At 42.6% G+C, this 25,075-nt stretch overlaps 1 protein-coding gene across 1 annotated transcript; it reads right to left on the reverse strand.

The window, feature by feature from the left end:
* LOC135388398 (uncharacterized) lies at positions 1 to 25,075 on the reverse strand. Its single transcript, XM_064617957.1, has 12 exons — positions 24,829 to 25,075; positions 23,933 to 24,120; positions 22,255 to 22,302; positions 21,372 to 21,455; positions 19,398 to 19,437; positions 15,016 to 15,151; positions 14,906 to 14,946; positions 13,653 to 13,725; positions 11,052 to 11,120; positions 9,225 to 9,277; positions 5,870 to 5,904; positions 1 to 467 (listed from the first exon to the last, which is right to left on the reverse strand). Exons 1-12 carry the CDS (start codon positions 25,001 to 25,003, stop codon positions 372 to 374), a joined length of 1,038 nt encoding a protein of 345 aa, XP_064474027.1. The 5' UTR covers positions 25,004 to 25,075; the 3' UTR covers positions 1 to 371.

The raw sequence follows: 25,075 nt of genomic DNA on the forward strand, positions 1-25,075 counted from the left end.
TGCATGTATATGTAATTTATTTTAAAGAAGTAGACGTGGTGTATTACACATACATTTGTACCCTACCTCAATTTTAGATACACCATAAGGGTGGCACAGACACACGCCAGGTGGTAGACAATATGCACGGAGAGCACAGCCTGAGCTCAGGCAGCACACAAACAATGACAACAAACTGTGAGACAATGTAAACTGAGCGCACTAAGCTGAAATAAAATAAATATATAAAAATGAAGTTCAGGATAAAGTCTCACAAGAAATAATGCACTCGAAATTAAACATTTCAAGAACCTCCTTCGTCGAATATGAAGTGACAATATTAGAATGTGGGGCAAAACGTGCAAAAATGCTAGCCACTTTATGCACAGTTATCAACATGGTGTTTGCGGTACATTATGTGCGAGACCAGTAGAGTTCTCTCCACGCACTGTGGCTCTTCTTCGGAGATTGTAACCTGCTTTTGAGTTCTGAAAGAAAAAGATTGATATTGTTTATTCGGAAGACTCAACAGAACTAGCAAAACTGTGTGGGTGCCTCTGCCCACGCTCACCTACACCAATCCGTATGTACTGCTTGTTACACAGTTGTCTGGAATCAGCACCCCGTGGTTTATCCCATCTCAAATCTTGAGATGTTGCACGATCATTTATTTCAAGTCAGAAGCATGCGCAGCATATGGCCCACCTCTAAATACAATACTGAAACAACATTTTCGATGGCAATCAAGGAAGTACGGGCTGCAGAACTACTGACAGGCGATATCAGACAACCATGTTGCGAGCAGTACATAAAGTAGCATCATGTATGCATCACAACAGAGCGAATACCTAAAACGGTTAAAAACTGGGCTGTTCACTAGTCCATACTGTCAGGTCAGTCATTGTTGTTTGTTGTGTCATTGTCAAGGGCATTGATTGGCCATTATTGGGCAAGGGCATTTATTGACATATAATTTACATTATTATAATCAGGACAGCAGGGCAAGCCCGCGAAGCTGTCTGCCGTATAATGAAACATCAACACATGTTCATATTTCCTTGCGGGAACACCATATCCCCAATTTACACGTATACACATGTAAATTTATAGTTTATCTAAACAAAGACCATATGGCACATACATTAAAAAAAAAGAGGAGCAATAAAAGAGAAAAAAAAATGGTAATACGAAATCAACTCTGGGTAGAACAGCGTACATGCTGCATCACCTTGTGTTTGAAACCGTGTGTCGAGTTAGCCTGTCGCACATCTAACGGTAATTCATTCCATACCTTAGCACCCGCGAAGGCAAGAGTGAACTGTCAAAAATTTGTTCTTGGCGCAGGTAATTGAATAGTAAGTGAATCTGTTCTAAGCGAATAGGAAGTGGAGATTAATGGTAATGTAATTATAGAAGAGTGACATAACCGATTTACAGCAAGTTTTATCTCTAAAAGTTGGGAAATGCTTTAGTCTTTTTAGCTCCCTGGCACTGGGGGATTTTAGAAATATGAAAGAGTCAATAATGTCACCTCTCAAGAACAATGCGCAGACCTTGCACAGAAACATTAAGATATGGGACTCTTTTTCAGACACACAATAAACATGCAGTTGAACACAGATGAATCAAACAATTTCTACCGATATGATAACATCCCTGAGGCCACCACCAATAACTTCATTTTAAGATGATGGGGAGTCTCATCGCCGGAGGCTATACTCTACCCCATTGCTGGTGATGATGTGGGGAATGGAATAATGAGCTCCATTGCAATAATGATCAAAGTCTGTGTCCAGAAAGGTCAAAAGAGCTTTGAGCGCAGAGCATTGGTGGGCTAGATTTGGCCAGGGACCAAGCAATTTTCATAGAGACAAAGTGCGAGATTGCGCGAAGGGCAATGTCATGTAGCCGGATTCGCAACTGTAAGTTGCAAATGTGAGCGGTAGATTAGATCGAGAGGCAATTTGGTGTTCTGCGATCGCGCGGGCTGCGCATTGCGGTTGTTCTGTTTGACTCATTTGCTCACCTACACCTATAATGTGCATATATATGTGTATTGGACGGGTTTGGATTTGAGCCTCCGCCTTCGGTCGCGTTCGTGTGTTTTACTAGACGACAGTAGATTGTGGTCGTGCTGACGAGGGGTGCTATATTAGGCTTGTTTTGTGTCTTCTTAGATTGCTCATTTTCCGTTTATGTGATTGGGATCCAAATAGGACAAGATCGGGCTGGCATTGTTTTTGTGGACGTGTTATATTTTAAATGTAATACACAGAGGTCACTATAGGTCTCTTATTTATTTGAGGTGCATAGGTCATGTTTTGGGGAATTATGTGTTCCGCATGCATGTAGCATCCATCAGACACAAGTGTTCCATCAGAGCACGCAGCTGCTATTTCTTAGATATTCATTGCCAATAGAGTACATTTCAGCAGAGGTGGGGAAGTTAATTATCACCTAAAAGTTGCTAGTTAAGAGTTACGTCACTAAGCTAAATATGTAATGAAGCTACAACCTTCAAGGTCTCAAAATGAAATTAAGTGAGAAATGAAAGTTCTTGCTACCATGTTGAAATTGAGTTGGTAGCGGAGGTCCGAATGTACCTTGTCAATTGGGCACAAAGTGAGAATTGGAATTCCAAGTTCCGCGAGTTCTCATTTTCCGCGCAGATTTCACAGAACCTTGCCAGTGGCCTTATCACCTTCCCCGTTAAGAAATGCACTCCACGAACTCTGAACAAACGCTCTGCTGCGACCTAACTCAGAAGCACGTCAGAATTGTGGTAGTGTACATCCATCGCGCTGCAACAAGGCGGAGCAGACAGGCTGCTGGCGCCACGCAACATGCAGGAGCGAGGTCACTGTCGTCGGATTTTTCAGCAGCAAAATAAAAAGAAAGGAGCCAACGTTGTTCGTTCTGCCTGCTTGGATGTGAATAGAAATTTCTAACTTTCCTCATGAAGTTACCTCAAAAAGTTACTAACACTACAGTCAAGTGATTATGTTGAGAGGTCGTTTCAAACATCTAATAAAAACACGCAAGAGTGGGAGTTGTTGTAAACTATGACGACACATATTTATTCCCAGATTGTGAGAGAGGAAAAGAAACTGTTTCACGGACTGTAATTTGGTGTGGTCTTCCGGGCTCCTTGCAGTCTTCTTCAATTTGAGACTCACATTCTGCATGCATTACACGTGTCCAAATACCTCGGTCGTTAAGAATTCACTTAGTGTTTGTCCGTATATACCCTCCTCGGAGGAAAAAGAATACAATAGGTTACCCTTTTCCGAGGACAGATTCTCAGTTTTTCATGTCAGTGAATTATCTGGACCCTCTTACATCCCTGTGACACCCTCCACCCCAAAGAAAAAAGTTTGGCGACACCCTCTGCAAAAAAGGGGGCTTGCTGTTTCAGCTGTAATGACATGTCGGTAATTATACGTGTAAAGCTGTTATCACGTAGCTGTAATAATGACTACGCCCCCTGCTTGGGATTCTGGATAAACCACTGCAGTGGTGTATTGCACGAAAGAATTAGAGTAAAAACATATGTCCAGCGAAGGGGATCACAGGTCGCTGAATTCGTTCATGACGCCTATTTCCAGAGTCAGAAAGCATCATGTCACAAGAACTCATGTAATACTGGGTGACAGGCCACTATGTATTCTGATGCCGAAGCTAGTACCTCCGCGTCACGAGTGAAAAATGGCATGGCGGAAAAGCCAGTCGTACGAAGCCACATGAACGTTCAATGTACTATGCGCTCACTTAGCTGTCAACAACGGGCGCAACATTGTGCAACAACTCTACCGCGTAAGCAACATACCCCCAGCCGCCGCCGTCAAACGTTCATCCCTCCCTTTTCTCCTTTCTTGGTGCACCCTGCTTCCAAGCCCAACCGACAGCAAGGCGACTGCACCCTCCATACCGCATACCCCTCCTCCGCTTACACTTTTGCCGCCACTAGCAGCAAATCCACACTAACAGGGGCGAGGAAGATGCCAACGTCGTAATCCTCCAGCAGCAGGCAGCCGGGCTCACCAATGTAGGCCTTTGTTGGTATTCAACTTCAAAACCCCATCAGCAGTCACCCAAAGCGACATGAATGCGCAATGTGTTATGCGCTCACATAGCTGTCAACAACGGGCTCAACATTGTGCAACAACCCTACCGTGTAAGCAACGCACCTTTCGTCGTTCACATGCGACAGCAGAGGTCAAACGTGGCATCCCTTCCTTTCCTCCTTCATTGGTAAACCCTGCTCAACCGAGTGGAGGCTGACCGCACCCTCCAAACAGCATACCCCTCCTCCGCTTACACTTTTGTCGCCACTATCAGGAAACCCAAGCAAACACAGGCAAGCAGGACGGTAGCGTCGTAATCCTGCAGCCGGGCACACCCCACGTAGGCATTTCTTGGAGTTAAACTTCAAAACCCTATCACAAACTTCAACTTCAAATTCCATCACCGACTTCAGAACCCATCACAGGAATTCAACTTTAAAACCGCGATGGCATCTGAAGTTGAATTCTTATGATGGCCTCTGAAGTCGGTGATGGGTTCTGAAGTTGAAGTTGAATGATGGGTTGTGATGTGATGAATTCTGAAGTTGAGTGAGGTGCTCGTGATGTGATGGTTTATGACGGTGATGTGATGTGATGGGTTTTGCAGAAAACTGACCATGATGTGATGTTGAATGAATTCCTCGGAAAATGCTGACCTATGCAAAGGACAGTGAATGCAATGCTAAGTGTTTAGCATCCTCCAGTGCCTGGCTGGATATGACTGGCTGAATCAGCACTTTGGAAAGTTTGTTTCTGGGGGTTTTCTCTAGGCGTGTGCGAATATTTGAGTTTCCGAATTAGAATCGAATACCAATCACTCGAAGTATTCGATTCGCGAATCGAATACTTCGAGTGACTATTCGACGAATATGAACACCACCATCCTGAAAGTCGGCTTCACCTGATGCTTCCTTGCATGAGGTGAGGCCTGCTTTACGAGATCGCGCTAGTGCTGCAGGACCAACACAACACAGGCGGACCATTGTTTTTTAGCGCGAAACAACGTTAGCCCAGTTAATTTGTATACTTCCGCTGCGGAAGACACGGCGTCCCTCCCACGTGCACTTTAGCGGTGCCCGCGGGGAAGTTTTGATTTGATGTCTGGACCTGGGTGGCTGCCTTGAAAAAGTTAAGACTCTTATATAATGCCTGCAGTCCAGGAACAAAAGGATGCATTAAAGGCACCCCTTATGTTCAAAACATCAGCAATGCAACATCCCCAGGTGAGACATACACACGAAAGCAAAGAAGCTAAAGGATATTCATATGGCAAAGCTGAGGCAGGACACAAATTTGTTTCACAAGTGACCTGTGAATGTTCAGAAACTATTCTCCTCCTCTGTGTAACTTGCCATTGCATGGCATCAAATTTTGAAATAAAGATAATTGCTCCAGTAAGTGTAGACTGCCTCATGACAACTAGATGCCTCATGACATTTAATTACAGAAAAATTACACTGAAGCCATGGACTACAAATTGCAAACTTCTAGGCACATATTGTAAAATTTGCACGCATATTCGATATTCGATTCAGTATTTTTTTCCCCATTCGATTCGATATTAGACTTCAAATATTCGGATTCGCACATCCCTAGTTTGCTTGGATCTTGTGCCCTACCTACCAGAACTGATGCTGAACAACATTCAGTCAATTCAACACTTCCTTGAACAGTTATTTTGAGGAGTGCAAGGCATAAGTGTCACATTTGATCGATGACATTGTCTATCATCGTTTCACTGCAGCATGAAACATGAGGGATACAAATATAATGATCACAAATTAGAAAGTGAAAGATTTTGCTTCATGATTGCCAAGGATACTCACTTCTGCCCCGTTGACTCTCGTTGCCCTTCTGTGTCCTGAAATAAACGAGACGTTAGGAAGACTTTGACGAATCCTTCCACAAAGGACCACATTAATACGGCTCAAGGACCCTTAGACAGCCCAAGTAGAAGGAAGGATCTTGTTATGTATACATAACGGTTCTGGGATTTGCTCTTGCAAGTGTCCTAATGAACAAATGCAGGGCTTTCTCCATATGAAATCAACACAAACAACTGAAGCACTCACCGAATATAGTCAAACACCAATATAAGGAAACTCAAGGGAATACAATTTCTCTCACTGTACCAAAATTTCGCTGTACCGATCCTGACGAAATTATGTCAGCCAATTGTGGCAGGGAATACAATTTTTTTTTTTTTTGCTGTACCGCGAATTTCGTTGTATAGTGCCTTGCAAAATTGAGGTCCGACTGCACTTCCTATCTTTAGTTCCTTATGCACTACAAAATAAACACCATGCTACAACAACATGCACATGGCACAAACATACAGGCAATTAACAAATGCGTGATTTAGTAATCCACCTGTTACTAGGTGCGATTGCAGCTGTTATGAAACCTGTGCTAATATGCTGTAGGTATTTGGAGGTATTTTCTTTGTGTTCCAAACCCTATTTCTATCGAGCAACTGTTTTTCTATTACTTTCACTCCTGTCCTGCAGGTAGATTATCCTGAATCATAGCAAAACTAACAAAGCTATGAGAGGAGTTGGGGTGAGCTGGTTTCTGCACAACAGAACAGACATACTACTTTTTCATACAGTAGAATGTTCCATGTAGCAAACATGCTTTGGGTGATATGAAGTGTTGCATCGTGCTGCACACTTGTATGCCATTATTGCGCACCCAACAGGCAACCAGGTGTTGCACAAGGGACTACAGGTGATGGTGCCCTTTCTTGTTAGCATGTGAGGGGACAAACAAGCAGGTAAAGGACACAGACACACGACAAACACAAATACAGTTACCTTACAACCGAAGGTTTTGTTGACAGACATTTGTGTATATAACAAAAAAAAAGAAGAAAAAATCATCTCAGATATTCAGGGCTATCCAATCCTTTTGCGGTGCAGCCCGACGGCATGGACGGCACCTCAGGTTTAGTAGATATGTGGGAACAAGTATTGGCATGAAAGGTATGTTGGTGAATGATTAGGGTAGTCGAAGCCAGGAAAGAGCGCGTTAGCAAACCAGTACGGCTGCAAATGTTAATATCTCAAAGGCACTGTTGATTAAAAAGACAGATGTAGTTTAAGATGGCTCGCTCGCTTACGTCAGCTCTTCCTCTGAGCACAGCATAGGGCATTTGCGCGAGCCACATTATCAGGCGACATGTCTGCGGCGAAGGCTATGCACCAAGAACATATCGCGGGAAAAGAAGAGCATCCGAACAAGATCCCGTTTCTATCTGCACTTTGTTTGTGTTTACAGTCAAACCTCGCTTTACGAACACCCTTCGTTTCTCAGAAAATCGTTCGTAAATCGAGGTATTCGTAAGTCGAGGTCCGAGGTGTGCAGTGCACAAATACCTCACAAAACCACGGGAAATTGATTTGAATTATTTTTATTTTTGAAGATACTGCATAATTCTGCTCTGCACCATACTTTTGGCAGGGTCTATCCTGTTTAGAAGATATGACAGAAGTCTGACACTTGACTCGTCCACCCGGTCCTCAAAGTACCGTATCGCGCGCGGATGAGACTGTTTCCAACGGCAAATATCACGCTTGTCACCGGCTGTCAGGACTGAACGCCTTATCTTGGAATGGCAAGATGTTTCCATCTCGGAGACCTGGTCCAAACTCACAACCGTTCGGTCCGGCACAACGCCGGAATTATTCTTTCAGGAAATGGTGAATCATGTTTGTGGAACGTAGTGGCGTTGGGACATTGTATGTTTGACCTTGGCAGCATGTACTGAGGAACTTTCATTATCCTCCGGTCCATTGGCCTGTCCTCTGTACGTTCATAACGCCCGTTTGTATATCGAGGTCAGAATGGCTTGGCTACTTTGGGTCCGTTCCCTAATAATCCGTTCATAGTTCGGATATCGAGGGTTCGTAAAACGAGGTCAAAATACACGCAAAAAGTTTCGTTCCTTGTGGAGCCGTTCGTAAGTTGAGGGAATTCGTATATCGAGGGTTCATAAAACGAGGTCCGACTGTATTTAAGAAAAAATTCACAAATTGTAACTTGATAGCATATTAGTATTTAGCATTCTACTCAATACTTTTCAAGGTTGAGTATAAGGTCACCTTTTGCCTGGTACTCAGATACTTTTTTGTAGAGCTGTGCGAACATTCGAAATTTTGAATATGAAACGAAAATCTGATGCTATTCGAATGCAATTTGCAACCTATTTCCAGTACTCGAAATTTTCGAATATTTTTCGACTAGTATTGATGCGAGGTACCGCTATCACCATTCTGCAAGTGGGCTTCGCTTCATTACATCCAGGAGTTAGGTAAAGCCCACTTCACGTCACTGCCATTGTTTTTTTTGGTGTACGGCACCATTCTGCAAGCCGGCCTCACCTCATTACACTCGAGTGCTAGGTGAAGCCCGCTTTACAACGTTTACGATATTCTGTCACTAAAGTCTACACCTTCTGTGAGCTCATGGTCAACACTGTACTCTGGGCACTGCATGTTCCAGTAAATGTACTCCCAACCTTCACAGTTATGTTCAATAACAGGTGGAAATATGTGCAGTTTCTTGAAATAGCGCAGGAAATTTACAATGTAAACATAGAAACGAGGAGATGCACACAAAGCAGGCTGCATGGAACATGTTGGCTAACTCTCAACATGGTTCATCCCACTAATGCAGTCTACCATACACAACACAGAGGGACCCTTCTCTCAAAATATGTTATGCTGGGTGAAAAATCTCACAAGTTTAGAGCAGACCATTCAAAAGCAGAGCAGCAGTATTCAAAATAATTCGAATTGGGTATCTCCTGATTGTTTGAATTTGATTTGCAGTGCAAGTGGAATATCCGTAATCTATTCGCAAGGGAAATTTTGCTATTTGCACTGCTCTACTTTTTTGAGTATCCTGTGAAAGGCTCTTCCTGACGGAAGAGAGCTTAATGAATGAAACCACGTTAAATAGTCACCTCGTAGCTCGTTTGAAGGAAGCTGGTTAAGACGTTAAGGAATCATATAGAGACTTATTGCAAGGATGAAGTGAAAGGACAATGTCATCGGGCATCTCGTGCCTGTGTGCAAACTCTCCAAAAAGCACTTTATTTTGATACAGTTGCAAAAAAAAAAAAAAAAAAAAACAATTATGTGCATTACAAATTACACCTTCACGAGAAAAGATTCAACTCACCTGTGATGCGGCTGCTACGTCCTTTTGTTTCAGGGGGACTTCTAGAGAGGTTTCTGCAAATTTGAAGACAAAATAACTTAGCATGGCTGCACAGGTGCGAAACACTTCCCACAAAATGACACCATGCTTCCCGTACTCCATCCACTGAAACACCAAGGAAGTGCAAGAACGCACAAATTACACAGACATTCTGAATGTAACTGTCACTACACCACACAGTGCTAAAACCTGGCCTACAAAACTTTCCACTGGAACTTGCTAACTTCTCCTCGCAGGCACTTTGTAGTGCAGCCACAGGTTCAGGTCAGAGTTCCCGAAACTCTGTTCTACCAACCTACTGGGAAGTGGTTCGCAAATACGTAGGCAGCAAACATTCTCAGGAAAACATGACTACGTGTTTATGAGGTCCTCATATCTCTTCCTGAATGCTCTAATTCTAAAATGCTATTTTCAAGCTCGGGAAAACCCTGGGATCTTCCAGTCCTTGAAAATTCTTGGTTACACATTTTTTAACATTCTCGCAGTGCTGCAGTGCAAATTTTGCTTCTCTGGACTCAAAACTATAGTTTCGAAACAAAGCCACCGCTCATTGCAACAGCAATCAACAACGGAAGCCAGAAGTCTGAGAAATGAATGGTGCTCTTCATTGTATTAATCAGCCTTCTTTCCTCCCCCTATATGATCTTTAACATTCAGTAGTCTTCAGTCAAGTTTGTGAACAAATCACTATTGCACATTTTGTCGTGCGATAGCTATAACTTTAAAATATTATAGTTTTAGCGCATCGTACGCTATCACCTTTGCGTATGTAAGAGACAGCATGGTGGTTCTGCACAATGCACGAAGCCCTTTATGTTTTGTACATGTGCAGAACCACTAACACTATCCCATACATATGCAAATGAGACAGCAAACGATGTACTAAAACTCGCTATTTTATAGATTCATAAACAGTGCTTTCTGCACCATGTGCAAAATAATGGCAGAGCCCCAAATGCCCTTGAAAGACTCTTGAACTTTAGTTCCAAAACTGAGTGGGAACCATGGACCAGTAGGGGAAATATCAATTACATAAAGAGGACTTGCTTTCAAGGATTTCTTTCCAAAAACTGGGTTTTTGTTTATTCATTGCCAGGGAAAGACCAAGTTTCGAGGTGTCAATTCCTGTTTTACTAAGACCTCCGAATACATATTTTCGTAAAAACTAGTTTTTTTTTAGAACCTCCTTGGGCGTCGCTATGCCACATTCTTTTCTGCCAGCAGCAAAGTTGTCTGTCATCAGAAGCTGTGCCGGGAGGAAAAGACCTCAGGGCATCTCCTGCCGACAGCTTCAGGCACAGGATGCAACGATGTTGCTTGCGAGAGATCAATCTAGCTTTCCAAATAGGAAAATAAAGAAATAGAACAGCTCTCATTGGCTAACATATGAGCAACTAACTCTGTTGTTCAATAAAGGCCATACGAAACTAAATGAAGAAATGGGATCATGGGGCAAGGGCAAATACGGTTCATATCTGATAAAATACAAAATTTTTTATTGCAAGGCATGCGTGCATCACATTTATGTACACAATGGGAAAAGCTTTGTCCTGAAAATGAATAATATATTCACATATGCATGCCCTAAAAAAATACTAGACATCAGACAGTACTCACGAGTTGCACAAAAAGCATTTACAAGTATTTCATCCATTCTGGTGACTGCACAAATAACTACATACACTTTGTATATTAACTATACTGTCTTCACATATCTGTAGATATATTATCTTTCTGCAATACCTAACAGATGCATGTATATACCTAAAAATATTAAAACACAATTACATCTTTGAGCTCGTGTCACCGTCTTCTGCTTTTCTGCCTCGACTCTTTGCGCTTGCTTCGTTCATCCACCTGGAATAGGAACATTCTCATCAGCATAATCCAGCTCAGAGCTATCTAAATCTTAGACATCACGTAACTGCATAAAAAACTGATAGAAACGAAGCTAAAAAACTGATTTACTGTAGTTTGTACCATTGTTCTAGCCTTGAGACATTCAACGATATGCGGAGTAATACAGGGAAGTCATCCTTCCAAATGCTGTACATTTACAATAGTCTGCGATTGAACTTTCGATTTGCACGAGAGTGCCGATTGGAATACCACGTTTGGTAACTGCATATCACTAGGGTCGGACGTTCTCAGGTTAAGCTACGTTCCTTTGAATTATTCTATTCGGAGTCAGTTAAGGACTAAGGCCCGGTTTCACCAACGCCGATTAACGTTCGAACAGACCTAAGCAACAAACAAAGGTTGGGCCAAGCTTGGCAATGGTTAGGCTGGCCTACCTGGCCTTGCTTGGTAGATCATTGGCCAACAAGCGTGTTTCTTGATACGGATCTGTACCCTGGCCAATGATTTGCCAAGCATTGGCCAGCCTACGTTGTGCCAAGCTTGTGCCAAGATACAGACCAAAGCATTCCTGCTGTGTCGCTCATTGTCATACTCAATTGTCTCATGGTGTAAGGTAACGATATAGCATTATTTGTTTGTTTTGCTCGTATTTCCCACAACGACAAGTGAGCACGACGTTTCAAAATGCAAAAAATAGAGAGCTCTTTAAAAGTATAAAAAAGCTCTTAAGATGCCAGAGACCACAATATGACTAAACGCACAACGGCATGTTTCCTGAGGAAAAACAGATGCTATACATAGCTTGTCTCGCGAGCTTCCGCAAATTCGAGAGTCCTGTCCGCGTGTGTGTCAAAATGAAGGGTGTGGTGTCGAAGTTTAATTTGGCGTGTACACATAACACACTGAAATGAATTTCTTCTCGTATTAACTCTCCATGAAGGTAGCGCTTCTGTTTCTTACTACTTTAGTTTCGAGAAATTCCTTTGGTCCATCGAAAGTCGAACTTATGTAGCGCTACACCATTCTACATTACCCTCTCCCCCAGGCGAGATTGGTCTAAGCTTTGGCAAGTGCTTGGCCAAAGAGCTCGTTTCTTGATACGGATCTGTACCCTGGCTGACTGCTTTCCAATCCTCGCTCTGCCTATCACTATGCAACGTTGCGCCAACGTTGGACGGCCGAAAGAGTTGTTGGCCAACTGTCATCCGACCTTTTGCCAGCCGTCTGCCATTGCTTGCTTGGGGAGATCAACAGTCCCTGAACTTGAATTTAATGCTTAGCTCTGATTCATTAAAGACAATTATTGCCCTTGGAACATTGATAATGTCACCAACTAATGTTTGTAGAAAAGAACTGAGTGTCTTAGCAGCCCCTGATTTCAGTTCAAAGTTAACCAGCGTTGGTGAAACCGGGCTTAACTGCTGTTAAGCACGATTCCGCCCCGAATTCCATATGCGGATCATGCTCTATCGTGTGAGGTACACTAGTGGCAGTCTATACACGTGTCCGATGCAAATAATATTTAAGTGCATCAATAAACTACTATGCGAAGAACTTAGAATACAACATGTGGTGTGTGTGTATATAGTTTGCGAAGAACACATGTTCGATCGATATAAGCACCTTTAACTACTGGAGAAAAAGAAATAACACACGATTTTACTCTGAATAATGACAAATTCCGCTGATGATTTTTATACAGTGCGATGTAGTGCACAGATGTGAACTTGGCCTAGAAACGAATGAACAGCGAATGCAAGGATAAATGAAACGAGACATGTTGGCTGTGTGGCTGCACTCCCTGAACTAATTCAGGTGGTGCAGAACCTTCGTATTTGTTTTGTAGTAGTGCAGCAGTAGTTCTGCATGAGTGCACGACTGCCCTGCACTTGCTGAATAGGATGTGCAATACGAGTGCATGTAGAGCGGACGACACGGGTCCGAGTCTGTGGCATGGATGTTCGCAGTTGTCACTTTCGCACATGTTACTGCATTATACTTGTGTGCTCTTGTCTCCAAAAAAGTTTAGGATTACATGTACGTACACTACGTGACTTTACATAAAAATATGTTGTTGCAATATTTTTATGTAAAGTCACGTAGTGTACGTACATGTAATCCGAAACTTTTTTGGAGACAAGAGCACACAAGTATAATGCAGTAACATGTGCGAAAGTGACAACTGGTGATGAATGAAATGCGGCTTCCATAAAAATATTGCAACATGTTTGTAGCATATATTTATGCATTTTAGATGGCACACCGCTTGCAATATGCTCTGTTATTGCTTTTCACAGTAGTGCGAGGTGTACTAGCTGAAGGGCATTGAGAAACAATTGGATGCACACATATAACATGCTGTATAATGACATCTCCCCCGAATTTCTGACTGCATGAAGAAGCGTAGTGCAATGCAGAAAGCATCTATAAAACAGTCCATGAATGTGTCCAGCTTCTGTAGTGCACATAAAAAGCCCCTCATACATTTTGTAACATAGACCAGTTAAAGGAAACAGGTGAGACACTTACCGCTTCATTTCTCGAGGTGAAAATCCACATTGCCTGAAGTACGTGTCCGAGGTGAATTCCATTAGCCATGTGGCTGCATTGCAAAAAACAAAAAACAAACAAACAAACAAATAAATAAATAAATAAAACAGACACTCAGCAAAATGGCTTCCACAGTTTGAGCTATTTTGTGTATGCTTTACATTTCCATCCTTCTCCATGATAAAATGTTTCCCTGCTTGAAAAACAACAACTTCATTGCAACAACTTTGTTACGGGATGTTGGCTGGGGAGATGAATGTTGCACTACCTATGAATGGTTTTCTAAAAGAGCCCTGTCGTTCGTAAAAGAGTTTTATTTATTGATCTTACTCTTATTTCATACTTCATGAAGTAATTGTATTACCAGCTGCACATCACTGAAAAGGTGGGTAATTTCACAGTCCAATAAGTCAAACGCGCGACGTTTGAGGAGCTTCCTTTGCGCACTTGGTATTCGAACTTGTGTGTGTATGTGTGTGTGTGTGTGTCAAAAAAGCCCCACAATAAATTGCACTCAGTAGGTTCTTTCCATCCATTCTCTCTACTGTACATGGAGCTATTATAAAGAGGCCTGGCACAACCAAAATAGTATGAGTGTTATATATAACGCTTGTACAGAAGAAATTGAAGTGTTAACAACCCGCACTACTGAGCTGTAATTAAGTGTTCGTGTGTTACTCAACAAAGACTAACAAACAGCCTTCTCATATTGTTAGAGCAAATGAAAGGTCAGGTCGAATAAAAACGGATTCATAACAGAGCTAATTGAGCAGCTGATACAGCAATTTCGAAGCCACAATGCCTGGGAAGTTTGACCTTTCATGTTTTTTGGCGCAACATCACAGGTCATAATGGGCCAGTGCAATGATAAAATCTAATGAAGTGTTGTGTGTGGTCACACATTAAGTATTCGTGTAGCAAATTGCAACTTAAATACATGATGATTTGGTGTTTTTTAAGAGGTGGGAGACTAGCACATGAGCTGGACTCAGACTGCTAAAAAGTTGCAGTGTTATGCATTTCTCTGCTCTTATAAGATAGCACTCTACCGCACTAGATATAGTAGAGTGCCAGAAGTTAAAATGCTTTAGGTAGCTCACATATATAAAAGCTTCGCGTTATCTAGTGGTGATAATAGTGAGGTGATGTGAAACTTCAGGCCAAACCCATGCAAGGGAGCAATGCTAAGGCAGAACCAGCGTAAAGCAGTTGACCAAAAGCTTATTGCTTACTTGCTGTTCTGGATGGGTTTTCATAGCTGTCTGTGGTATTCCTAGGGGGAACAACAAACATTTATACCATCGTTGATGCTTCATACTAAGATATCAGAATAACTGTCTACCTGTTAACATCACCGAGGGCCAAACGCCGCCTCGATTTGGCACAGCTCAATTCAGATTCCTCCCGTTTGTATGAGCAGCTAGCTCCGGAAGCACAGCTATTTGTTCTGGCGAGGAGTTTACTGACTGATGCAGGAGCTATACAAGGAAGCACCAGATGAGATTCAAGTGGTTTAACAGACATTCACACAAGTATTTCAGGGCACCCATGTTCATATCAATATATGCATTGATTCAGGGAGGGAATGGGGAAAACACATTCTTACTTACCAAAGATTAGCAGAAGCATGCATACTGACTTATTAGAAGAGCAGCACAGTTTTAGATTCTAACATGTCTATGCACTTCTCGCAAGGGCTGCTCAACTACCTCCCATATTGAAAACAAACAAACAAAAAAAAAGTGCGTGCAGATGGCCATGCAGGTGAGTACATAGCTATGGAGATCCCAGCTCAAGTGTCCTGGTTGCGTGGCTCGTATATCTCAGATTTCAGGGAAAAAAAGAAAGATGTTTCCCGCAATGTGTACATGCGCTCCTCATACTTTTGTCTAACACAGCACAGAACGGCCACTAGGTGGCTCTGAAAGTCGCAGTCGCACCGAAAAGTCTGGTGCGTTTGAGCGGCTGTGGAATGGTTACAATGAAACATGTGGCAAAAAGTTTAGGACAGCCTTCTTGGAAAAAGGATAAGACTAATTGCAGGCACATCCATGTTTTGCCTGACTACCCCATTGAATAGCTTTTGCAGAGTGAAAGACTCGCGAAATCTGCAGAGTTTGGTATTTTCTCGTAGCATGTAAAAGCACAAATCTAGAAACATTTATTCTGTTTGGGAGGACCTACGCACTGCATTAAAAAAGTTTGGGGTCAAAGCAGAATTTACAACTTTTGTTTTTTAAAAAGCGAAAGTTAGGGTTTCGGGCAGAATTGCCTTAGTTTGCCCAGAAAAAGCAGAATTTGTGGACACGCCTGAACGCTGAACCTTGCATGAACCTGAACATTAGAGTAATAAAAAAAATCTCTCCAGCATTTTTCATTTAACTCCAGTGAGGATTTTTGTAGCGCGCTCTGGTTGCTAAGCGCTTGACAGTGCGCTCGACATCCCACAGGAAGGGTCATGCCCACTTAGAGGCTGCATCAGGTCTTATCTGTCAAGAGGAGAGGTACAGTGTCTGAGAACACTGACTTATCCATATCCTTTTGTTTTTGTGATACCAGTTATGAGCTTGCGAGTATTTGGGGAATTTGAACTGTTTCGGTTCATTTTTTTCTTTGTTCCTGCTTTGAAACTTTTTGGTAGGTGGGCGTGATGTACAACTCGAGGACTTTACAAGAAGCAAAAGGAACGAGATATTGCAAGCAACTACACATCAGCTCTTTAGTTGTGGATTCCGTGACCTGCTGCAGGCAGTGCAGTGACTCGTGCGCACATGGCAGAGGCACATCATCTAGTGGTGTTGCTGCAGCTGGGGAAGTCCCCAGATGCCGTTTGAGTGCACGTTCAGACCACGGAACTGCGGCACATTCCGCATCCCCTTCATTGCCTTTTCAACGCTCCAGTGCGAGGAGCAGTGTTGGAGGCATTTGTGGTTACCCTTTACCAACTCTATTCCTTTAAGTACCCACAAGAGAACATGTGCTGATCCCTTCTCGGTGAAAGGCACAAAGATACAACTTTGACCAATTTACCTAACATTGCCTACCCTGTCTCTCATTCCTGGAGACCATCTCTGTCCAACAAGTTACAAGCAATGCATCAAATTTAGGGAGACTAGGAAACCCCCTCCTGCCCAACAAACCTCTCCCACTTCAAACAGTGCTAATGACGATGAGCCACTTTCAGACCTGAACAAATCGTTAAAGTACAGTCAGCAAGTCAACGAGAGGCTTATGCGAAGAAAAAATGATGCCAATGCAAACATGCGCATAGTCAATCACTGAAAAAGGGCTGGGCATGTCAATTCCCTCAAACACAGCCGAGAAAATGGCACCAGCTGATGATTACCATAACTTCTTGCTCAAATTACAAAAAAGTATTCAGGAAGTTTAGGCAGCACAGATTGCAATTTTGACATTGGCTTCTGCATCGTGGTTGGAGCAAAAAGTGACCGAGTTCCTCGGTGCTTCCGAAAGAAGGACTCGGAGCAAGAAAACTAAAGCATCGGAGCCGTTCTCTCTGAACCTCATCCTCGTAAAGGGAGACCATTGGCACAGGTATTGAAATCCAGCATATCAAGCTTTTACGAGGATGACAGCATAAGCTAGTGCCTTCGAGAGAGAGAGAGAGAGAGAGAGAGAGAGAGAGAGAGAGAGAGAGAGAAAAAAAAAAACACCTGCTGAAAGGACATCAAAAAAGGATACTTCTCAATCTGCATGAAGCCTACTGGGTTTCGAAAATCCTGACAGCGAAGTTGGCTTTTCAACTTTTGCAGGCCTATGACCAGTTTGATGTGCTTTAGCTGGTGCTCCAGGCACACACTCAGTCTGTGTGTGTCTGTATCACCAAAATATGAAATTGCTACACAATTGGATTTAGGGACAGTTACACTCTGTTGCTGAAACTTGTGGTCTTTGACATCCACAAAGAACGGTGTAGGTTTTCTCAGTGCGACAGTTGGCCTGGTCCCGGAAATGGCAGGAAGTACTTGGAGGACCAAGAGCGATATATTTTCCAAGTTTTGGGACAGCATGACATTTCAGCAGCGGGCTTCCAGTGAGGAATTTACTGTACAGCTCATATTTACTGAAGGAACTCACTGAGGAATTTACTGAACAGATCCCCCTTCTTTTGATAGATAAGGCCCGACACAGCTTGCAAGTGGGTTTGAAGCTTCCTACGGAATGCCACAAGCACCGCCGAGCACTGTGCAACCAGGGATCCCTAAAAAAATCTTCACTGGAGTTAAACGACAAACACCCTCGAGATAATTTGTTTTTATTATTCAACGTTGGCAACATCTTTGCGCAAGGTTTAGCATTCTGGCGCGCCCACCAATTCCACTTTTTCAGGGCAAACTAAGGCAGTTCTGTCCAAAACCCTCACTTTCGCAATTTTCTTAAAACGTTCCTAAATTTGAGTGACTCACATGGGTCCTTTACAACAAAATAAATATGTTTCAGGATCTCTGCATTTACATGCTACGTAGAAAAAAGAAAAAGCCAAACTTCGCAGATTTCACGAGTCTTCCACTTTGCAAAAGCCATTCAACGGGTTGCTCAGGCAAGGCGTGAACGAGGCTGCAGTTAGTTGTATCCTTGTCCAAGAAGGTACTCTTGAAATTTTTGCTGCACGTTTAGTTGTAACCATTCCACACGTGCTCAAACGCACCACACTTTTCGATCTGATGGTGACTTTCGGTGCCACCTAGTGGCCATTCTGCACATGTAGCCAGGATAAGATTTTTCTCGCGGAAATTGGAGATGGTCGAGTTACGCGACTGGGACAGTTGAGCTGGAATGACCCTATACATACTGTCCAAAGCTCGGATTCCAGAGATTAGAGATACTTAACTGGGAAGTATAAGATAATCCTTTTCTACTGGTCCACTGTTGTAATTTCACTTGCGTTGAACTCTATTCGATTACATTCTATTCTAGACTCTTCTGAGCTAAGGCAAGGCTATGAGATACAGTGTCTTCCTGGCATAGACTTAAACACACCCTTAAAGAGCCTGCAGTTTTCCAGTAACAAAATATTTTCTTACATATCTAGAACAGGAGTCTTGTAGTTGTTTAGCATCACAAAGTGGAAACTGCTTTGTCAAATGACAGCTATCTTTTTTCTGGACTTGTATACCATAAGTGTAGGAAAAGTTTAGCAATTGCAGTAAAAAAACTGAAAACTTTCCAATTTTTTAACATTGCTAATGCAAAAATTTTGTGCAAAAACACCTCGTGAAGATGCTCAAGATGATATTCAATAAGGAGTGACATTTACGTCACTACAACTGTAAGTAAAAAAAAGAAAAGAAAAAGGAAAAAAACTTCACTTATGCACAGCATTAAAGGGAGAGGGATACACGCGTTTCATAAAGCTTTGAGATTGTTGAGAGGCCCGATCAGGTCACCTGCTGTGGAATGAACCTGTGGCCACCATAGCAAATGCTCACTCCACGTATCCTTATGCCTACTACCCTTGTGGGTCACCCTACATTCTGCTGACGATATTTCGGTATTGTTGCTGCTTTCAAAATAAAGCTTCAAAAGTAAGCTTCGGCCAAAACCGTTGGTTCAGCAAATATAACAAATTAACAAAAAATGTGCAAAGTTAACTACTGTGTGGTTGGCACCTACATTAGACACTGCTCGTATTTTTGCGGGACATCTACATTTAAATTTGCACCATAACCCTGCACAGTACAAGTTGTCACAAGAAAGACCTACCTCCAGACACATTTGACAGGCCATGTTTCTTTGTAGCAACCTGAAAACATTTAAACAGTTAAAAAAAGCGGTATAGTAGGCCCAACTTACTCAAGGCAGGCTAGAGATTTAAAGTAGGCCTCAACTCATCAATAAGGACATTTTACGCCCCAATGCACTTCGATTAAACAAGCGCCAACAACTTGTGCTTCAGTATACTATTCTGCCTCTGGCCATTTCGTCAACAGAGGTTATTGTGAATGCTCTGGTCCCCTTTTAAATCTGCGTATACGGTGGAGGGGGGCAAAAAGGGGGACTACTCTTTTTTTAGGGTAAGAGCGCCTTTAACCTTTAAGTAACGTATGCAATATGTTTGGTGATAAATATGTACTTTCCATTCATATGAGCATGGCGTCATCACTTTCGATGTAGCAAGTAAAAGTAAGTGCACACAATTTTAACATTCAGAACAACGGCTCATAAATGTCCCACATTTGTCCCAATATCCTGAGGTGACATCGCGGGGATGTACCTGTGACATAGAAACAGTGCCCATGTCCCAATCTCCTAGATGTTGCATGGATATCAGATATTTAGGCTGCCCCCAGGGATATCAAATCGTCCAAGATATCCTGCTGATGTCACAGGGACATCTGTTGGCTTGGCCATTGATTGTTAAGGTACCAGTACCACTTTAAATACAGTAAAAAGGTACTGTAAATACTGTACTAAATACTTTACATAACACAAAGTAGTGAAAATGTACTTTAGGTACTTAGTAAGTACCCTCCAATATCATCACTGCTATAACCACATCATTACATCCAGCTTCAAAACATAGTGGTTGTACTGAATATAGTGATTTTTTTTTAATGGCATGACTAACTTTACCAAAAGGAGCTTCACCGTATTCTGCAATCTAACGGTCGGAACAGGTTGCGTAACAATAGGCAGCAGTGATAAGACGTAGAACATTCCGAATTAAATTGACAATTTGTAAAAAAAGAAAAAGCATTTGGCCACTAGTAGCACTTAGATCCTGTACAATATAGTGCAGTACCATGGTGCCTGCGAGGGTTGAGATACAGCAGGAGCTAAGGGTTGAGCTGGTTACACTGCTCAGGGCAGTAATCTGACTCATACCACAAGGTGGGTAACTGTTCCACTTTTCCTCTAGGATTAAAATTCTTAAAAAATTTAGCTTGGGATCAGAGGATAGCTAGTATCATTCAAGTAGTTGCGGCAAGTGTAACTCTACTATAATCCTGAATGTAATGTCGAATCTCCTCTGCAAAACTTCAGTAAAGCAGTCTTGTACTTTTATGTCCAGGCAGTGAGACACCAAAAACACCATTAGCAAAATAAAGTGGTTACACAGAGTGAAAGTGTTCTGCTCCACTAGCCAGAAACAAAGTAATGCCTTTTCTACTCATTTCAGTTACCTATTGCACATTTTTAAGTAAAACCCAAGGCAAGAACCTCTGGGGTTCTAGGCTTGTGCACAATTCATTTTAGTATGTACTACATATAGAATGTTTGAAAAACGCGAACTAAAATATGTGGGCCCATATGCACAAACATTGAGAAGATTCGTCGGTGGTGTCCTCAGTAGCAATAGTGAATCGGGGATGCTCTCATTTTTCCACACTGCTCATCCGTAAAGCACTGCCAAAGCTACTAAGGATGCCACGGAGGGATGCAAGAGGTCCCCCATCAATTTACAGGATATCACAAGCATATCAGAGACCTGTATTAAACAATGGGTGAGAGGCATAAAAGCTGCTCGTAATTTTGCCCCCCTCTTCCCAGGTGTTCCTCTTCCCAGGTGTTTATAGAATGGCAGACCGACATTAAAGTACGTAAGCCATGGTCGTGGGACCTTTCAAATATGGCTGGCTAAACACACATAATCTTGATGCAGACAAACCATTTGTCTCAGCTATGCTTTGATATTCCTTCCGAGTAAAGTGTTTATTATGCACAATGGTACCTCACCTGATTTTTCGACCCAACGAAAGACATTGTGGGGAGGCTCGGCTGAGAAGGGCCACTCCAGTTGGAACACCATTCTGGTCTTTCCTGGAATACGCGCATTTTCTTTTTCAATGAGAGCGCTTGCATGGCAGACACTACCAGGAGAGGAAGTTACAGCATCAAAGCTTTGCCTTGGAATCTACCCCAAAATTACCAGCAATGTGAATCTGTGCATTTTGTACAAGACATCTCAATATTCCAAAATGTCAATGTCACAAAGTAATCAAGCTTATGTCGCAAGACCATTACGACCTGGAATGATCAGCACACCTGAGCAGCCAGTTTGACATGTGCAGGCATACGTTTACACGTCTCAACCTCAATGTCCACACACAGATTGGGTGAGTAGCTCACCAAGGTTGACACGTTTTTCATCCTGATGACTAAGCTTGTGCACAGATAACCTGGTGCTACACAATGATGCAAGAACAGACAGCAGCACTGCCCATTCAGCTGACCTAAGAACTGAGGGCCATTTAAGTGAATGGCTACTTGCAGGATTATGCTCAGCCACAGCCTAAAGTGTATGTAGGAAAGAAAAGGACAAAGTAGGGGTACCTGCAAGCATTAAAGCTTACTGTCACATTTTTTGGGGCGCTTACACCTCATTCGCATTTATACGACCCAGTTCAAAACACACAGCAACTTTGTGATGACAAGTTGCAGAGGTAATGTATTAGTTGGAATGAAAACTTGGATATCCATAATTGACAGACAAGCATACAGAAGCCCCTGTGATTGCAGACACCTTGAGAGTCCATGCTCAGCAGGAATGCACTTGTTACCATCTATAATGGCAGATTCTTTTGCACAGGGCAAGGAAGAAGGGTCAGCAAAGACTAACCTCAGATGCTGGTTTCTTAGCTTGGCAGTTGACACAGTCATGTTTTTTCTGCAAGAAGGAAGAAGTGAGAAAAAATGAATTTCTGAAGCACAAGGCTGCACATTACTAAAGTGGTTAGCTTCAGGCAGTGATGCACGGTACTTGAAGGACAAAGTACCCAAGTACAACTGTAAGTACATTTCTGAGTACATTGTGTACTTTCCACTGCACGTTAAGTAGTTTCCCCCCCATCAAGTACTCGACTGGAAATGCAAAGACAACAAATGGAAAATATTAATCGCGCTTTCTGTCTAGAAGCTCTGTTTTTGAACCTGAAAGAGAAATTATGCCACTGGTTACAGTTCATATTCATGGGTAAGTTCCAAGTAGCTGGGCTTCAGAACTAGTATTAGCAGAGACTGCTTACACTGACATGAAGCCAATCAAAACATGAGCACTATCAGATTTTGTCACAACCAAATGCTGACAATAGCACCATGCAAACTGTGATAACCCTGTGTAGGCACAGCTAGGTGGACTGAATCCGGTGGTAAGAGAAGGGCTCTATGCATGCAAAGTGTTCTTTTTCTCAGAATATACGGAACAACCGCTTGACATGTATTGCAGGACTGGTAATAAAGTGTGCGTTAGGGCAGCTTTCTCTCAAGTTATTGCATCTGGTGACAGAGAATGTGATCATACACCTGCGAAGCATGATAACGCTGGCATGAAGTAGTCTGAGGAATCCACCGTGTGAGATTCGAATATTGTATGTCAGGACGACATCATGGATGGTGACAGACAAGTAAGCAGCCTGATTGAACGTATGTCTGAATTTTTCCCAAAGTCAGGAAATTTTGAAGTATATATTGAACGTTTTGAAGCTTTTGCATGAGTAAATGCTTTGGCCAGAATTGGAAGACGCTGATGAAAATGAACGAAGTGCGAGGAGAAATGTCCAACCAGAAAGGGTGGAGACGTCACTATGGCCATCAACGCGCATCCCAGCGTGGATCGACTATCATTTGTGATGCAAACACAAATATTACCGCTGAAGGAGATATGAACAGAAGCAATTTACATTTCTTTCCCAAATGTAAAACAGTAGGAAAACCTGTAACACCCGAACAATGTCACTTGTGCATATTTGTTGAGAAAAGGCACTAGTGTTTGCAGCAAGAGGAATGGATCGCTTCAGCAGGTGCATTGAGTTGTACAGAATCGCTCCCCAACTGACATGAGAAGTTGCTCATGCACCGGCCAATGAACAAGGGGAGCATTGCCACGTGACTCCCGGTGGAGTGATGAGATTTCGTTCGTAGCATCACGGGTTCAAATCACGTAGGTGCAGCCGAGAAATAACTTGTTTAGTAATGCCACACAAAGACATCAATAGCCATTTTTTTTATGACGACGACGGTCTTTCGGTGTAAAAAAAGAGACTATAGAAAAAAAGATTTGATAAACAGCAGCTAAAGAAAATGCATCATCAGTTGGATTCGAACCCACATTCTCCGGTTCCATAAGGTTGCTTGAGGGTAGAGCTAGAGTTGCTACATACTAACGCGTTCTCGAAACTGCTCATAAGACTGTGTGAGCTGCTGAAAAAAGTGGTCCCGTGTGAATGCTGCCCAAGGCTTTTCGACATTTAAGTCATTTATTGAAGTTTCATAAACTGCGACAAAAGCTTTCAACTCACAACCCGTGGAATGATCTTTTTCCGGCTGGAACTTGGAGGCAGGGTATCCCGGGAACACTTGCTGGAGCTTGTCGACACCTTGAATGGCGGACGCTTATTTTTTGCGTCGATCGCCCTGCGGAGGCTTTTCTCCTCCTTCCATTTTTTCAACAATTCGCGCTTTGACAACTTTGGAGCGCCGTTTTCGACTGCAACAGCAAGTGCAACGAGAAAGTATTTTAAATGACATGTGGAAATACAGCATTGTTCACAAAAGCGCAGCAAAGTGAAATGTTCATTGGGTACCTGCAAATTCTATAGTAAAGGCTAGAAACTATGTCGTCCACCTACGGCGCAGTTCATTCATAAAACTCCCCATTCATCATCTCGCAATAATGTGTTTTCTGCGTTGTTGTTACGGCACAAGCCGTGCACAACTAGCAAAACGTACAGTTGTTAGAGAAGAAGGGACCCCCATACACTTACCCGGGGCCCTTTCTATATTACAAGTTATTGCGTAAGCTACACATGCAAACTTGCAAGCACTGCGAAGGTGGATATGATTGTTGCGATATGAAGGGTTAGGAAGGCTAGTGTCGGCTTGCCATTCCACACAGCATTCTTTTATTAAACTTAATAATGAAGAAAGTCATGTGCAACGGCTAAGTCCGGTAAGCCGACATGGATAAATTACATTTCATGGACAAAGCTTACGTGAAACTGCAGAGTTGTTAATAAAATGACAATAGTGTCAGCAAACGCCTATCGAGCACGCCTCCCTCCCCAAACAAACGACAATATGAATTGCCAAGCGCAAGACGGGACAACTGTTGGATGTCATCACATCTCATCGAAGGTCTAAGAATTACCACCATACCATAGGATCATTCTTGCAAACTGCTAGTTCGGTAACTTACCGGAGGGGTCCATCTCACGTACTTGACTGAGCTCACAGAGGTTACGCTTCTCGTTTAAAAGCTTGCTTCTGCTTTCTTTGCGCATGTCAGCAGTTCTTAGTGCCATCCGTTCACGAAACATATTTCCGCCCCGAAAATTGCCCGCTTGCTTTTTGTATAATAATCGGGTTGACATTTTTCTCTGCGCCGTTATCACAACAAGGAGAGAGATTTGTTTTCAAATTTGCTGCTTGCTGCGGCGCAGGTC

Source organism: Ornithodoros turicata, chromosome 3 (genome assembly GCF_037126465.1).
Source record: "Ornithodoros turicata isolate Travis chromosome 3, ASM3712646v1, whole genome shotgun sequence".
Taxonomy (NCBI): Eukaryota; Metazoa; Arthropoda; class Arachnida; order Ixodida; family Argasidae; genus Ornithodoros; species Ornithodoros turicata.

What these genes read in the sequence shown, in the direction of transcription:
- LOC135388398 (XM_064617957.1), bottom strand. Translation starts at nt 25,003, where the DNA reads ATGTCAACCCGATTATTATACAAAAAGCAAGCGGGCAATTTTCGGGGC. An exon ending in CCTGTCAAATGTGTCTGGAG is followed by an intron (nt 15,152 to 19,397) that starts GTAGGTCTTTCT and finishes TTCCTTGTATAG; the next exon opens with CTCCTGCATCAGTCAGTAAA. An exon ending in ACGTAGCAGCCGCATCACAG is followed by an intron (nt 5,905 to 9,224) that starts GTGAGTTGAATC and finishes CGTTTATTTCAG; the next exon opens with GACACAGAAGGGCAACGAGA.